The 16,541-nt window shown below is 36.0% G+C and overlaps 2 protein-coding genes across 2 annotated transcripts in view; one reads left to right on the plus strand and one right to left on the minus strand.

The window, feature by feature from the left end:
- The first annotated feature begins 1,332 nt into the window (after window positions 1–1,332).
- Window positions 1,333–16,541, plus strand: part of LOC149553088 (uncharacterized) — a 74,032-nt gene continuing 58,823 nt past the window's right edge. The window contains exon 1 of the mRNA XM_089788603.1: window positions 1,333–1,625. Coding sequence (XP_089644729.1) covers window positions 1,442–1,625 — 184 coding nt within the window. The 5' untranslated portion in view covers window positions 1,333–1,441. The remainder of the gene's footprint in view (window positions 1,626–16,541) is intronic.
- Window positions 6,302–9,123, minus strand: LOC149553089 (uncharacterized). Its single transcript, XM_089788602.1, has 2 exons — window positions 9,032–9,123; window positions 6,302–8,936 (listed from the first exon to the last, which is right to left on the minus strand). The coding sequence occupies exon 2, from the start codon at window positions 7,141–7,143 to the stop codon at window positions 6,409–6,411; it is 735 nt and encodes a 244-aa protein (XP_089644728.1). The 5' UTR covers window positions 7,144–8,936; window positions 9,032–9,123; the 3' UTR covers window positions 6,302–6,408.

A 16,541-nucleotide genomic window follows, 5' to 3' on the forward strand; every position in this document is an offset into this window, starting at 1 on the left:
AAACATATGATAATTATCAAACCTTTTTAAAACAAAATTTTCTATAATATTGTTTAAAAAAGTAATTTGCATTTTGTATGAAGTGATTTTCTAATTATATATTTTTAATAGACACATTTAAAACAACTTAGTTCAATTGATTATACATTATTGGTGAAGGTGATGGCATTTCATTGGTTTACACCATCCATTAAGGTTAAAACTGCGACAAGTAATAAATACAAGATGCGCTCTTAAAAGATTTTAAAGAAATGAATTTCCCTCAATTTAAAATATTTTAAACCCATTTTAGGACCGTGTCTAAAATCCATATTTAAGGGAAACTATTAAAGGGAAAGTCAAGTTAAATTAGTGTCCAAATTGAGCATGAGATCTCACCATCTTGGATGTGAGATTGGCAGGTGGAAGATACTTTGAAATAGCTTGCATATTTTGTACTAGGGTGACATAAACATAAATCACTTCATCATGGAATGCACAACTTATGCAGCTATCCACACCCAATGCAAATAATTGGAAGGTCGACAACATGCACCAATTATTTGAGGATAACATTAAACAGATGCTCAACTTTCTAGTCAAAATTAATAATAAGAGGTTCCACATTGAAAGAGTGTAAATATAATTTAAGGGTTCTTCTTGATCTTTAGCCTCTTAGACGCCATTAAAAACCAATCAATCATAGCTCACATAGATTATAGATTTGACTTGAAGTTGTGGATAGTTCCCTATGCTTGGAAGTTTGAAGTCACAGCCCAAAACATCTTTTAGATAGCTGATCTTGTCCATTAGAAAGATCACACAAATACCTAAAATATGAGCTGGTAATCACCAACTCTAATGCACGATACCTCCCACATATTTAAAAAATAAAATTAGAAACTAAATATCTGCCCAGCTTACCCAGCTCACTCCCCTACTTACTTATTACATAAATTAATTTTTGTGAGCTGAAGTACACGGATTGACCGCGTTGTCGACTCAACGTAGAGTGCCAATAAAGAAAAACAATATAAAAGAAAGTAGGAGAAAAACAATATAAAAGGTAACTTTCTAAACTTCTACTTTATGAAAATTATCCTTTTAGCTCTTAATTTTTCCCTGCCCTTTTTCACTTTATGCTTTTTACAGAAAAACATGACTTCAGAAACGTAGTTGCGTCAGACTGCTTTGAATCTTATTCTTTTTACTGGTCAGATCGAGCGACAAATCTGCTGCATGTTACTCTGGCGAAGAGCGATATTAAAATAAGTAAAATACAGAATCATAAAAAATTAAAATAAAAGATCTTGGTTTGAAGGCCATTTAAGCCGGCAGATGTGAAGAAACCCCAAACCAAAACGATTGCAATCATTGCCAATTTGTAGAGCTTGAGCGGGAGGATAGCATTAGTCAGCATTGGTCGACTGTTGACGTTCCGGGTTCTAATCCGACTATAAACATGAAGGGATCTAGTTCTGACGAGACTGAGAGGATGGTGGGAGGTCAACCGCACTATGGAACATTTCAGGCAACTGCACCGCCGTACCCTCAACAGCCTGTTATGGGAATTCCGCAGCCGGTACCGCCACCAGGCGCTCCCGGATCTGAAGGCTATTATCCACCTGGATACCAGTCTGTTCCTGGTAAATCCCTATTTCTGTTAACTCTTCAATTACCGTAAGAACTTGTAAATTAAATACGCTTAAATCTTCAATCTGCTAAAGCTTTGATTCACCGTAATCTCAATTTGCGGAATTCATCAGAATCTTCAATTTTGCAGGAGCCTTCACTTGGCAAAAGTGTTTCTATTAAGGCTTTAATTCTCTTTAAGTTATTTTGTGTAAAGAAGGAGTAATCACTCATTGGTATCAATTTTCACAGTCCATTAAAATTGTTAAAAATCTTCTGGATAAAACCGTGTGAGTATTTCTCTTTCTACTCTCATAAAAATAAATAAATGCTTTTGACCTATCTCTATTTCTCAGATTATAAATGGAATCTCAACCTTATTTAAACATATAGCAATTATGTGTCAGTGGGGTTTAAACCTTGATGACAATAATAACAACTCCATATTGCACTACACTATTACCATTTCTCTTAAATTGTTTTAATTAAGACATAAAACAATCTTTAATTTGCTTGAGAGTTGTAGCTAAGCCAAATCTTAATTTAGTGTAGTTTTAACTTGTCAAAATCTTCAATTTTGTTGGTGTTCACTTCGCCAAAGTTTTTCTAGGAGGTCATCAATTCTCTAAGGTCATTCTTATTTAAGTAGCGCTACAGCAATCAATTTGATAGAATTTTTAGTGTCACTCCAAGTTTCCTGTTTGGGGAAGACAGGAAAGGGGGATGAGTTTTCGGGACAACAATTTTTTTTTTGCTAAGTCTGGAGTTGGCAAGGGGATGACTATATAAATATAGGAAAACTTAAAATATATAGGGAAGTTTGCATATATAGATTACATTCATATGAAAACATAGATAAAGGATGCAACTCAAACATCATAGAACCTTGACATACAACGTTTCAATAATCAAACTCAACGCTCAATATGCATTCATAATTTGGAATTATTGTCAATATACATGTAATATTTAAATAATAACATAAAAAATTGAAATACACCCAACAACATAATTTGGAATTCATTTTCAATAGCAACAAGCATGATACACCACCCTCCTAACTAAAAAGCACTCTTACCATTTAATTCTGAAACTCCACCCCCAACTCATTGTAAGTGTATTGATCTTAATATGAATAGGTATGGTATACAATTCCAATAGTGATATGGGTTTGTTATAGTAAGATAGTACCTTGGTGCAACCTCCAATATTCACCAAATCTTCCATAGAAGGTCCCAAATCAACCCAGCACTGATGTATTGCCACAAAATGACATAAAGATGCATGTTAGAGGTTTGTAATGCACTTTTCAGAGTTCCCCAATACCTCGCAAACAGTCTGCTATATGATTTTGAGCATGTAGCATGACTATATGACTATAACAACATTCTTAACTTCACGAATCTTAATGTAATGTTGCCAAATGCTAATCAAAGGACACTAAATAGTAGGAATTAACAAGTAAATAGTAATAAGCATGTTAAGGTGAACTTGGAAGGAGGGGCCCAATTTAAAATTTAAAAAAAAAAATTTTAGACAAGAAAAATGTGTTTTTCAAGTGCTGATGTCGCCTATCTCATTGGGGATGCGCATCCATCTCAGGAACTTCCAAGGTGTCATTGAGGCATCTGCAACTGTCCTCGGGACATACTGGTGTCCCAAAAAGGTTCCAAAATTCCCCGAGTTTCTGGGACGTTTCCAATCAATTTTTTTTAAAAAGGGACAGGGTGGGGATATCCCCAAGCCAGCCCCAAGTCCTAGAAACAGTTTTGGTTTAGGGACAGGGGATTTTGGGCCGGGGACACATCTCCGGGTAACACTAAGAATTTTAGTTCACCAAATCTTTCATTTACTAGATTTTTTAATTCATTAGAATCTTCAATTTGGCCAAAGATTTTCTCTGTCTTCAATTTTCTAACCATGCAACAATCTTCTATTTGCTAAGGTTTTTATTTACCAAAATCTTCGATTTTGATAGAGTTTTAACTTGCAGATATTTTTTGTTTTGAAAAAAGAGGGTAGAAATTTATTTTAATCAAAGAAAAGAGTACAAAGCTAAGAGAACAAAGACCAAAGCCCTGGACTCAACCAAGAACATCCTACAAACAACAAGAAGAGGTTCCAAAAAGAATCCTGTTGGGAAAGGAACTACACATCTCTATGTTTCATAATTAATTTTTCCACATCCACATCCCACTTATCCAAGTGTAATGTTCTCTCTTGAGTAACACTTCAATTGATTAATAAACTTTGCTAAGTCTTCTCCCAGACTTGGCAATTATTAAAATAAAAGGGGATGTTGGGTGTCTGAATTCACTTGAGTGAGGTCCTACGTTTCAGTCATTGATGGGGCCATTTGAAGTTGCCAATATAACTTGTGATAATTGTCCATAAAGAGATTTAATCTTTTTAAAGCAAATCTTATTTTCCAAATCAGTTCGCCTAAAATCTAGGCCTTTGGAGGTGTACACAACTTTTTGGGTTTGGATTCTTTTTAAGGAGCGATTAAGGGGTTGGCAAGTTTTTTATGATTGGGTTTTTGTTTTTATTATTGTTTTCTGCAAGAAGTGTGAATTCTTTCCTAGACGAAACCCTTGAATTGCCAAGCTTGGACGCCAACTCAAACTGTTCTCATCTATTAGTATGATTGGTGCATAAGGTTATAGAGAATGATGACAGCTACAGGTGGTGATTTCATGGAAGAGTTCTTAGGTCAGTACATTTCAATGCCACGATCTGTAGGGCTGATTCCCTGGTAAGGGTTAAGACAATTGCTATTTATTCAGAATCTTGATTCACACTTGCCAAGGTTGCAGATGGTTGGTGCTGCTGGTGGTTTCAGGAATAAAATGATGTTCAGAATTATGAGTGGCGATTGAAGCTTTTCCTAGCCTCTATTCTATCATTGTAACCTCCATCTTCAATCTGCAGTATATTGGTAAGTTAAAACATCTTCTTAAGTTTTATATCTCCAATAACCTAGCATCTATAAGATCTCAATTTGATGAAGCTGAAATGTTTTATTTATTGTTCAATGTTCATTTTGGCTTTAAGTATATATGCAAACACTTACCTTCTTGTGAGGATTACTAGCAAGAATATTTCAGTGGTATCAGAGCCATAAACCCTGCCATCCTTTGCAAGACTGCTTTGTGAATGCATGCCAGAAATTTTCCATTGCAAGTCAAAGTTAAGGTTGCTTTTTGGTGCCTAACCCAATGCATGCCACTGTAAAGTACTTCTATATATCTCAGAGGGTTTGAACTACACAGATATAACACAAGAAGTAGGTTAAGACAACAAGATGATGCTGAAATAAATCCAGTTAAAGTTGGGATTGGAGAAAGAAGAGATGGCAGCCAACAAAGGGAATTAATTAATCAACTTAAATGATTTCCTGACAGGTTTTGCTCGATAACAAGAAGAAATAATGCAACAATTCCAAGGTGCTATGATCATGACAATGGGACAATTGAGAGTTGGACATTCAAGCTCAGGAAGGTCAAGTTGCCGATATAGCAAAAGTGAACCAGGGCATTAGAACCAAGATAAAGCAGCCTATAACATTGTGAGAACAACAGAAACAAGGTCTAATTAAGCTTTGCATCCCACTTTCTTACCTCGTTTAGTTGAAAGAGAACCAGTTCCTAAAGTTGAGGTAGAAGTGATTCACATCACAAATGATATCATGGAGGCTCGAGATGAATACATGTAGCTTCCAGCTGATGTAAGGTAGCTGACAAATTAAATCATTTCATAAACCAACCTAAGGACAAACCTGGTAATTGTGTGGAAGGGCAAGATAGGAGGCCTAAATGGCAAGATAGGTAAGAATTCCAACCGGTGGTCTACAAGGATGCCTTGAACAAAATTACAATTCCAACTTGCAATGGAACCGAAGAATTATGAGCTAGATCATAGGTTCATAAGTTGGACAGCTCTTTGACACTCAAACCCATGGAAGAAGAAAAAGTGATTTTGTTTTCTACCATGCACCTAGAAGGAGGGAGTAGCATATGATTGGTGGCATCATGGACTTGTTTCCTAAGATTATGCCATGGTTCAATCATATTCAAAGAGTTTGTTAATAGGCTGATTACACGTTTTGACCTAAAGGACATAGAGGTCTATTACAGAGAATCAACTTAGTTGAAACAAGCAGGACAGAGGGAATCACACATCAATGAATTCAAAAAAACTTCAATGATGGTGTTGATATTTGGTAGCTTCAGTCAGATAAAACTATGGCTATATATAATTATCTATGTTCCCCCAAGTTTTTGGTACAGGGACGGCGGGACGGGTTTTCGAGACGGCAAATTTTTTTGGTGATTTTGGGGACGGCTATATATATAGGAAAATTTTAAAATATAGTATATACATTGAAATTTGTAAATATACATGTCATTCATATGAAACTAAGCACAAAGCATGTCATTTAAACATTATAGAACCATAACATACAACATTTGAATGCCATCTATGAAATAATATCCGATTTTAGTATTTTACTATTTAGTATTTTAGTATCCAATTCTCAAAATGCATATCAATACAATATCAGAGAACACTGAACAATGAACATTAAGTTATTAACCATTGTCAATATTATAAGACTCATAATGATAAGCATGATAAATCATAAATCTGAAAATCAAAATCAAAATATGCCCAAAGCTATAGACTGCCATAAAGTAATAAGTATCATATAATCAATGTATCATAATCATGTTCATGTTCAACATAAAAAGCAAAACATAGAAAATGAAGCAGACTGCTGCTCCTATTCTGCCTCTACTAATCCATGGCATCAAAATCAGAATCCTCCTCACTGTCATCCTCCACAGGAAGCGTAGTCTCATCTAATGGAACCCCAACCAGTTCTAGTGCTATGTCATCCTCATCTATCTGGGCCACATCCTCAGGCTCAACATCCCATCGCAAAGCTGGTGTCTGCCTATACTCTGGAGTCTGGCGATCGGCAAGTCGAAGAGCATGATGCATTGTCACTAGCTTCTCCGCTCTTTTAGAGGTAAGTCTATTCCTCTTGATAGAGTGGATATATGAATATGTGGACCAATTCCTCTCTGCAGTTGAAGAACTAGCAACCTGTGAAAGGAGGCGACCGGCAAGTATCTTTAACTCAGGTGTATCTCTCCTATGCCAAGTCCACCATCCAATAAGATCCCTCTGTGTCAAAACAACTCTATCCAACCTTGCTTGTGGCTTACCCAAGTTTGGGCCACGAAGGTTGGTGAAGTCAAGGAACTGTGCACGAAGAGTAGAGGCATCTTGAGCTGAATACATCTTATCAATTGCTTTTGTGAAGCCATCCAAAACCTCAGGATCATCACATGGGAGGCCCCTTCCACCCAACTGTGCATACCATTTGGGATTTAGAGCAAATGCTGCCATATGAAGCAGGGTATTCATTATGTTCCACTTCCGCGTCACAATAGGCCTAATATGCTCCTCATAAAAGCCCAATGTAGGATCCTTTGCCGCAACAATTCTCTTCATCTTACCCAACATGCTGTCAATAGTCTCATATCTCTCTTAAACTAGGAGCATCAGTATCAGCATATCTAATGACATCAACAATGGGTGCTATGACAGAGCAAATGTATTTGCAAGATCAAAATGCCAACAAAAAAAAAAATCAGAATTAGAATTTTAAGAATTTTAAGATTATTAGTAGGAAAATCAGCAAGCAAAAGACTAATAGTAAATTTAAAAACCAACAACTTACTTCATTGTGGACCACCAACTCTCATCAAGGATCCTTTGCCTCACCGCTTTTCCTTCAGTGGACTTAGAATGAGACCATCGTCCCCACTCTGGATTCACCACCATCAATTGAAGGGCCTCATACACCTCAATCATCCTCTCCATCAAGAGGAAATATGTGCAATACCTATAGCAACAATTAAAAATTAAAAATTTAAACTTAAACATTAATGATTAAAATTTAAAACAAAAAACATCACATGTAAGTAAACTTATAAATAATTTTTTAAAATAACTTAAAGTTAAAACAAACTAAAAATAAACTATAATTATAATTGACATACCTTGTCTCGGCTGGTTTGAGGAACTCCTTCTTAGAGAAGGACCTGAATAGAGCAAGTGAAGTGTGGTGGTTGCAAATAAACATTTGCACTTCTCTAGCTTCTAGCACCGCTTGCTTCACCCATTCAATCTTCCCTATGTCCTTCAATGCATTGTTCAAGGAATGAACACAACAAGGGGTCCAAAATATGTGCCTATAAGCACCCTCTATCGTCAAACCTGCTGATTTGCACACAGGTGCAGAATCTGTGATAACATGTACAACATTAGAGGGCCCAATCTCCTCTATGGCATCTCGCAAAATGGTGAACTGAAAATCTGCATCCTTCTTCTTTCTTGAGCAATCTATGGCTCTCAAAAAATAAGAGCCAGTAGGGGATGTGACAATGATATTGATGAGTGGCCGATGTCTAACATCGGTCCACCCATCCATCACAATAGAGCAGCTTGTCCTAACCCAAGTGCGTCTCATATCCTCAAATAATAAAGCAACCTTTGAGTACTCTTCATCTAGGATAGTGGTTTGTAGCTTATGCTCACCGGGAGGCACAAATGAGGAATTCATGCTCATAATATCTTTCACCATTTGTTTATAATAAGCGGAACGGACTGCATTATATGGGATACCATTAGCAACAAAGAATCTACCAATGGATGCCTCACACTTCTCCTTTGCCTGTGCATTAAACATACTTTCCACCGAGCCCTTCTCACTACTACTTATCTTTCTCTTCCCTCTAGACCCACTAGGGCTGCCACTAGTACCAATGGCGGATGAAATATGCCTAGATGATTGTGAGGGAATGGATGGTGATGTCACTGTCAAATTTTGCCCCTCCATTTCAGCCTCTAAGTGCAATCTTTGACATTCTAATTTTTGTTCATCGGTTAGGTTAGGACAAGCTTTGACTCCTTGGCATGTAACACCTAAAAAATGTGACTTCACTCTTGTATAGCTGCCCCTAAAATCATCAAGACAAACATGACAATCCCACACCCTAGTCCCTCGCGAATTCTTTTTATCTTTTGGCCTAGGTGTGACGTATTGGAGAAGAGGTCTTTTCCTATTGAAAGGACCTTTTGCAAAATTCTTCATAATGTCGGAAGGGCATTTAAACAAATCAGTTTTAGGATTGGGTTTTTGCCTAGTGTCACTACTAACGACATCAACCTCTACATTTTCTTCTTCACTACTACTACTTGTACTCCCACTGCTGCTCATTGTGTTTAAATATGCAATTGAATAGATATATGAGCTGAAACAATGAAAAAATAAAAAAAAATCAGACTTTGCAAGCTACAAATTTATTAAAAAAATGATAGATGAAAGCACAAAGAGTTTTATACTTACTTGGTGGACAAAATAGAAGATCAAACCCTTGGTCAAGCTCTTGGAAGCAAAACTATTACCTCCTCTACTTGCAAAATGAAAACTTTAGCCGGCTGCAACATAAAATGAAAACCAAAGAATGGTTAAAACAATTTAAACGTGTTGAGTTATATACATTTTAGGGTTTTTGGAGGAGTGGGGCCCACTAGCCGACCAAAAAAGACACAACAAATGTTTTTTTAATGTTTTGAGCTTGCAAAAAAGGGGAACAGCCGGCCGTACCCAGTACGGTTGGGGGACGGCTAGACGTCCCCTTTCCGTACCGGCCGTCCCCCTTTTGTCCCCCCCACGTCCCCAAGTTTCGAGGAAGTCCCCTGCAAAAAAAGAGAATTTGGGGACGGCTGGGGGACGTCCCATACCCGTCCCCCTGTCCTCGGGACGTCCCTGTCCCCGAAACGGGGGGTTTTAGGCCGGGTATGCGTCCTCGGGGAACATAGATAATTATATATGAGGTATAATTACACATGAGCTATAAGTTTATTATGTGAGAGAAATTAATATAATAATTATATATATAACTATGATTATATTTGTTATTATATTAATTATCAAATTAATGAATAAACATGTTCCGTGAAGGGACACGTCTCTTCTTATCCTCCTCTCATTATAAATAAGAGGTCACTGCCATTTGGAACAGACATACCAAATAAATAGCAGTGCTTAGTACATTTGCAGTAGATTGAAAATCAACATGGTATCAAAGTGGGTTCCTTACTAGGCCTGTCAGACCTTTAGAAATAATTTAAAATTATTAAAAAAAAAGAACAATACCACAGCAGTCTGTAGAAAAATCGTATGAAAGAGGATCTACACAAAATGGCTAAGTTGCTGGTTCGGATTTCGGTTCGTATGCGGGTTCGACATTCGCTTGATAATTATTTGGGCTGGGTTTGGGTTCATTTATACATTTAAAATAAATAAATTACATACATGTAAACATATGCTGCAACAAATAAGTTTATACACCACTATACTAATATTAAAGCAATTTAGCAACATACACCACCATATGTATTCACAATTTAGTTCGAATAGCATGAAAAAATGTCAAAGTACACCATTATATCAATGTTTCAGTTCAAAAACAGCAATGTCAACATTACTGATCAATAATCACTAGTAGTCGTGATAAAAAATCATCAAAGAATTCATCATCATTAGGAAGTTGCAGATTAAAAGCACAATTAGTGCCCCTAGCATCAGTAGTCTCTGCTGCAGCCTCAGAATCAGCTTCAACATCACTATGTATCTCATCATCATGTTCACCATTATCAATTGCAAGTGCATCAAAGTGGGCTTCCAACTCTGTAGACTCTAGTGCAACATCCCATTGTTTTGCCTCCCCTTTTTTGTAGGTATTCTCTTTATGAGTTGTGAGCCTCCAATTTGAATGCATAAAGACCAAGTTATCAGCCTTCTTGGAGTTTAGTCGGCTGCGTTTTATTGAGTGGATGAAGGATTATGTGTTCCAATTCCTCTCAGATGATAACGAACTAGCAATCTATAAAGATTTATCAATTTGAAATTATAGAGTGAAGATTTTGAATATTTATGAATAAGAAATTAGAAATTAGATTCTTAAGATTAAAGAACTTACCTGTGATAAAATTTTGATGGCAACGGGCTAGAAGTTTTGGTACATTTGTCCATGGAGATACCACCATTAATGAGCATCAACATTATTCTTGTCTTCAAGAGCATCAAGACCACAATCATTGGTGCTTGCGAAACTCATAAATTCATACCTCATTGTAGGTCGTAGGTGTTTAGGAAAGAGTCTTCGGAGAGCTTCCTTGTACCCTTGAGCAGCTTCAGGATCTCTGTATGGGGCAACTCTAGTGGTACTCTCATTGAGGACAACTTGGCTATAGAACCTGGGGGTCAATGCAAAGGCAAGTAGATGGAAAGGGGTAGTCATTTTGTTCCATCTCTCGACCATGATTATTTGTAGCTCCTTGATGAACTTTTCATTAGGATCTTGCTCTTTCTCATTTATGATGGCTCTAATATCTTCAATCATGGAGTCAATGCCATCATACCTCACCCAAGCAAGGCCTACCCATGTCAGTGTATCGTATCATGCTCAATATAGGCTCAGTGAACTTCAGAAGGTACTTAGCACGATCCCACCAAGAGTATCGTAGTATCCTTTCCTTAATGACAGCTGCCCTTTTACTATTAGATTGCCTCCATATGCTCCAATTAGCATTGGTTACCATTCTAGACAATGCCTCTTTAACTTTGACAAGGCGTCTCAAAACAATAGTGTTGGAGGCAAAGCGGGTCTTAGCAACTTATTTTAAGATCAAAACAATATTAGATTAAAAATTTAATATCAAATAATCTATTTAAATTTAAAAACATAAAAAATTTACGAAACTAATGTGACTAGATTTCTAAACATGTTTAAATTTTAAACAATTGTACTTACCTTTAAGAGCTCGAATTTCGAGAATTGTCAGTCTAAATATGGCTTTTGTATATGGTGGTTTGTGATAAACATTTGGATATCTTGTGCCTCTTCATACATTTTTTTTTATCCACTCAACCTTAGTGCCAATTTTTTGCAGCATTTGGTTGAGTGACTGAACAACACAGTGTCCAAAAAATGTGTTCGTACCACTCCTCAACCAATAAACTGGCAGCCCTACAATTCTTGGCATTTTCGGTTACTATTTGAACAACATTCTAAGGGCCAAGTTGCTCAATGGCTTAGATGAGAATGTTTGCAATGAAAGGACCATCCTTTACCTGACCTTCACAATCAACAGCTCTCAAGAACATTGCACCTCTTGTAACATTGCAATAACATTCACCAAAGGACAGTTCCTCACATCTTTCTATCCATTCAATACTATTGTGACACCTGTTTTGGTCCTTCAATCCTTGATGGGCAGCATAGCAGCCTCTACATGGGCCACCTCATTATTGAGTAAAGTGGTGCATACCTTCTCATAACCAAGGCCGTTGAACCCTTTTGGAGCCTCATTAACTGCTCTCACCATGTATTGCCAATATGGTAAGCGAACAATATTAAATGATAATCCATTTGCATATACACATTTCGCTATGGCTTGATCGACAATGTCTCTAGCTTCATTTTGAATGATGCTTCCAATGGTCTCATTGCTTTTTTACTTACAAGTTGTTGAGGAGACCGCAAGAATGGATGACCCTCAACCAGTGGTTCATTGGTAATGGAAGTTGAAGACATAGATGACATTTTCCCTTTCTTTGAAGGGCTACTACTTTGCAACGAATGGGCAACATTTGCCCTTCCAATAGCCTCATCTGCTTGCTTTTGTTCTTGAATGTATTTGTTCACAATGTGGTTTGGAAAGAGGGTTTTAGGTAGCTTTCCGTTTACTCTCAGCTTCCCTGTACAAAATTTAATGCCTTTTTGTGGAATAAAGCACAAATGTGCTTTCACTCTATTATAAGAACTACTCGATTCCTCTTTGCAATGGCTGCAAATCCATACACAACCTCCTCCACCTAGCATTGGTCGAAGTATTTCCATGTATTTCCATAATGAGGAGCATCTGTCGATTTTGACGTGGGGGTGTTCAGTGCCAAAACCACTTGCAACCATTTGTAGAATGACAGAATCTACAAATAATAGAGAACAAAAAAATAAATTTCTCTGATTTGGATGTGCGAAAATTCAAGATCCTTTCACAAGAATCTTTAAAATAAACTAATATAATAAATTTGCATATGTAGATAAACGGCTAAATAGTCTAAGTCTCATTTGCAACTTAGCTTCAAATAATACGATCACATTCACAAATTGAAATAGTAAATACTCTTCACTATTTGAGAATCTGAGATTGATTGCAGTCACATAGGCCTGGTGTGTTTGCAATGTCTTAGACAATTAGAGTGGTGCATCCCATCAACAAAAAAATTGAATAATAATTATAAATATTAGATTATAATATTTATTATTAACTTTAATGCCTCTGCTGTGAATGGTGACTGACTTGTAACTTGTGTGCCTTTGCCATGAATGGTGACTACTACCATTGTCGTGAATGGTGACTTGTGAATAACTTTACAAATGACTTAACTTGAGTGAACGACTGATGAAATATATTGTGTTCTACCAATCGACTTAGCCTGGGTCATTGAAATTTAGCATCTTATTGCAAAATCGTGGCGAAATTGAGTCATCGAAATATAATGTCTCATTGCAAAATGGACTTTACAAGCGGCGCCTTTTAGGTTTACTGTTTACAACTCTAGTCTTTACATTATAATATTGATAAAATAAATTTAAAATATTGCCATTGAAGTCAACCAAAAATGACATTCGCTCAAATTTGTTTTAAATTTGCTGAAACTACTTTCGGGTTGGCACACATGGTTTCACATTCACTCAGAAACTAGGGTCCGTATAAATGAATTTACAACGAATATTATAGTCAAATTGCGATTTGGAATTGATTTCGAATCGAATATGCATATACAACGGACTGACTTGTGATTTTCTAGTTGCCAGAGTGAATTTGGTAACCTAACAAAATAGATTTGTTTTAGTACTCCAGAAGAATTTTATCGATGTTATTTTTGGACTCTCTTTGATATGTATGCAGAAATATCAGTTAAAGAGGTGCTGCTCTCTACACATAAAAGATAGATTGTAATCAAATTATAGACAATGATCCCGTTCAAAATTATCAGAATTTGACTCACCACAAACCACAATCTTCGGCATGGTTACCAAGCACCTAAACAGGGCTTGACAAAGTCTTAACATCAACGGTCAAGACATGACAATATTTCCAACGGTGATCTCCTTATCATCTACAGTGGAGAATCTATATAATATAGACAAATAAAGAAATGTAAGTTGGATACTTTTGGTGTTGGTTAGTATGGTGCATTTGTATTGATCTGAAAATGCCACTTGTAGAGGTGACAACGAACTATGTATTGAAGACAAGCAATGTTTTTAATAGTATTTTTTATTAATATAGATAGTGGAAAATTAGTCACTATTAAACTCAGTGAACAAAATAAATAGTTGTGATTTTTTCGTATGCACCACGTATAAGATAAATTAAGTAAAAGGTCAGAGACTATCAAAGAAGATATGAGATACAAAAAATCATTAAAAGAAGCAATACACAAAATCGAAAGTGTGCGATAAAGTATTGGTGAAATAGATAATCTGAAATAGTGATTGCATTCAAGACATTGCCTATAACACAAACATATATCATGGTCAGCCCTTTCTCAGCGATAATTGGTTCAAATGATCATTGTTCCACAACAATGCCACACATAGAGACAATTTTATTATAAAATCATTGCACGAATAACGTGGACAAGATCGGGAAAAAATAAAAGAGCACATTGAAAATGGGATCTAAGTGCAGAAAACATAGAAAGGAACTACAATTTCCACAAAGAAAGATGGGAAAGTGAAGTTTAACGGGCTTTAATGCCATTAGGGAGGGTTCCACATGGAATAATGTGGCCTTATCCTTAAATGCTCGACTCCCATATGGAAGTTAGATGAGATCGAGTAATGTAAAAAGGCAAGTTTATAAGTGGATTGAAGTATTGATATGGCGTTGCAAACAAACTACCACCTACCCTTTTGGTTGGGCCTACTACAAAGGGACCCACAGGTAACCAGATGGGAAATGAACAATGTGGATTTAATATAAATTCCACCAAGTTACCTATCAAATTAAAAGGTAGGTATATTATTTAAGGTTCCCCTTTCACATTTGAAACATTTTATTTAAATTTCTTATATATATATATATATATATATATATATATATATATATATATATATACATGATAAGTATATATGGGATCATAAGGAATGCATTTCTTTTACATGTAAAAAAAAAAGAATTGTGGGGAGAATGTGTGTGCAAAATATTGGAGTGATTTTATTATTACTTATTATTCTCAAGTTATATATTTGCTTTGATCTTTTCCTCCGAGAATGTTATTGCAGGAAAAGGGAGACTGATATTTAGAGGGAGTCTAACACTTCTTCAAAGCTAAAGGGGCTCAGAAGATTGATGTTCAGAGGGAGTTTGATGCATTCGTCTGAAGGAGTAGATAGAGGATATGATTCAGTCTTTGGTGATCTTTGATCATATTGATTTAGAGGGAGTAAACCATGTTGAGATGGATTCTCCAATGATCAATTGTAGCAGTCAAGAGGATTGCGCTTCATGAATATACGTTGTGACTATGTGACTTTTATGGGCCTACTCCTTGTATACATCATGAGGAAGTGACAACTTCCAAATGATGTCACTTGTATTTGAAGAAGTTTTTGAAAGGTGACGATATTACAATAACTTAATTTTCTATTATGATAGTAATCTTACAATGTCTATGCAGATCATGATAGATTATACTTTGCATGGTGGATGTTTATATGGTACACATTATGAGAACGCATGTGCACATACTTTATAAACATTTTTTAAGTATATGGTGAATGTTATGCAAATTGATGTTCTAGAGGCCATTACAAAGAGTATGTGGTGAATATCATACGACTTGATGTTCTAGAGGCCATTATTCACAGTGCTTAGTGAATATCTTGCATCTCATTCTGGAGGCCATTACTTAAAGAGTATCTGGTGAATATCATATGTTGATATTTTGGAGACCAATACTCAAATGTGATATCAAAATGATGAATATCAAATGTTGATATTTTGGAGACCATTGCCTTATTGAGTAATAGTGAATATTAAGTGTTGAAATTCTGGAGACCATTACTCAAACTTTTGGTGATTATCATATGTTGATATTATGAAGGCCAATACTCATGATACCAAATGTGATATCTAAATAGTGGAAATCTTCTGATTAAAGATTTATTCCTAAAGATTGCCAGTGGTGTAATATTTGTCTTGTGTTTATCCTCCCTAGCTAAGAGGGAGTGTTGATGTTTGGTAGCTTCAGTCGGATAAAACTATGGCTATATGTAATTATATATGAGGTATAATTACACATGAGATATAAGTTTATTATGTGAGAGAAATTAATAAAATAATGATATATATATATATATTATATTTGTTATTATATTAATTATCAAATTAATGAATAGACATGTCCCATGAAGGGATATGTTTCTAATGGGACATGTCTCTTCTTATCCTTCTCTCATTATAAATAAGAGGTCATTGCCATTTGGAACACACATACCAAATAAATGGCAGTGCTTAGTACATTTGCAGCAGATCCGAAATCAATAGATTGTTCCTTATATGCCTTAGAAAAGAGTCACAATGTTATTTGTTGAAGATCCAAGTGACAGAGTAAAAGGATTGGTTAAAGCTCATAGGCCCAATTCTTTAGATGATGCTATTGGACTAGCAATGGATTTAGGAATTACAACATCTTGCCAGCCTCGGAATAAAGATTTCAGCCCTTGTAAGTCTGATAAAAAGGGCCAAATCAGCCAAGAAGTACACTTTCAAAG

The sequence above is a fragment of the Cupressus sempervirens genome, chromosome 6 (assembly GCF_028749045.1).
Source record: "Cupressus sempervirens isolate cs-2001-9-10 chromosome 6, ASM2874904v1, whole genome shotgun sequence".
In the NCBI taxonomy this organism is placed as follows: domain Eukaryota; kingdom Viridiplantae; phylum Streptophyta; class Pinopsida; order Cupressales; family Cupressaceae; genus Cupressus; species Cupressus sempervirens.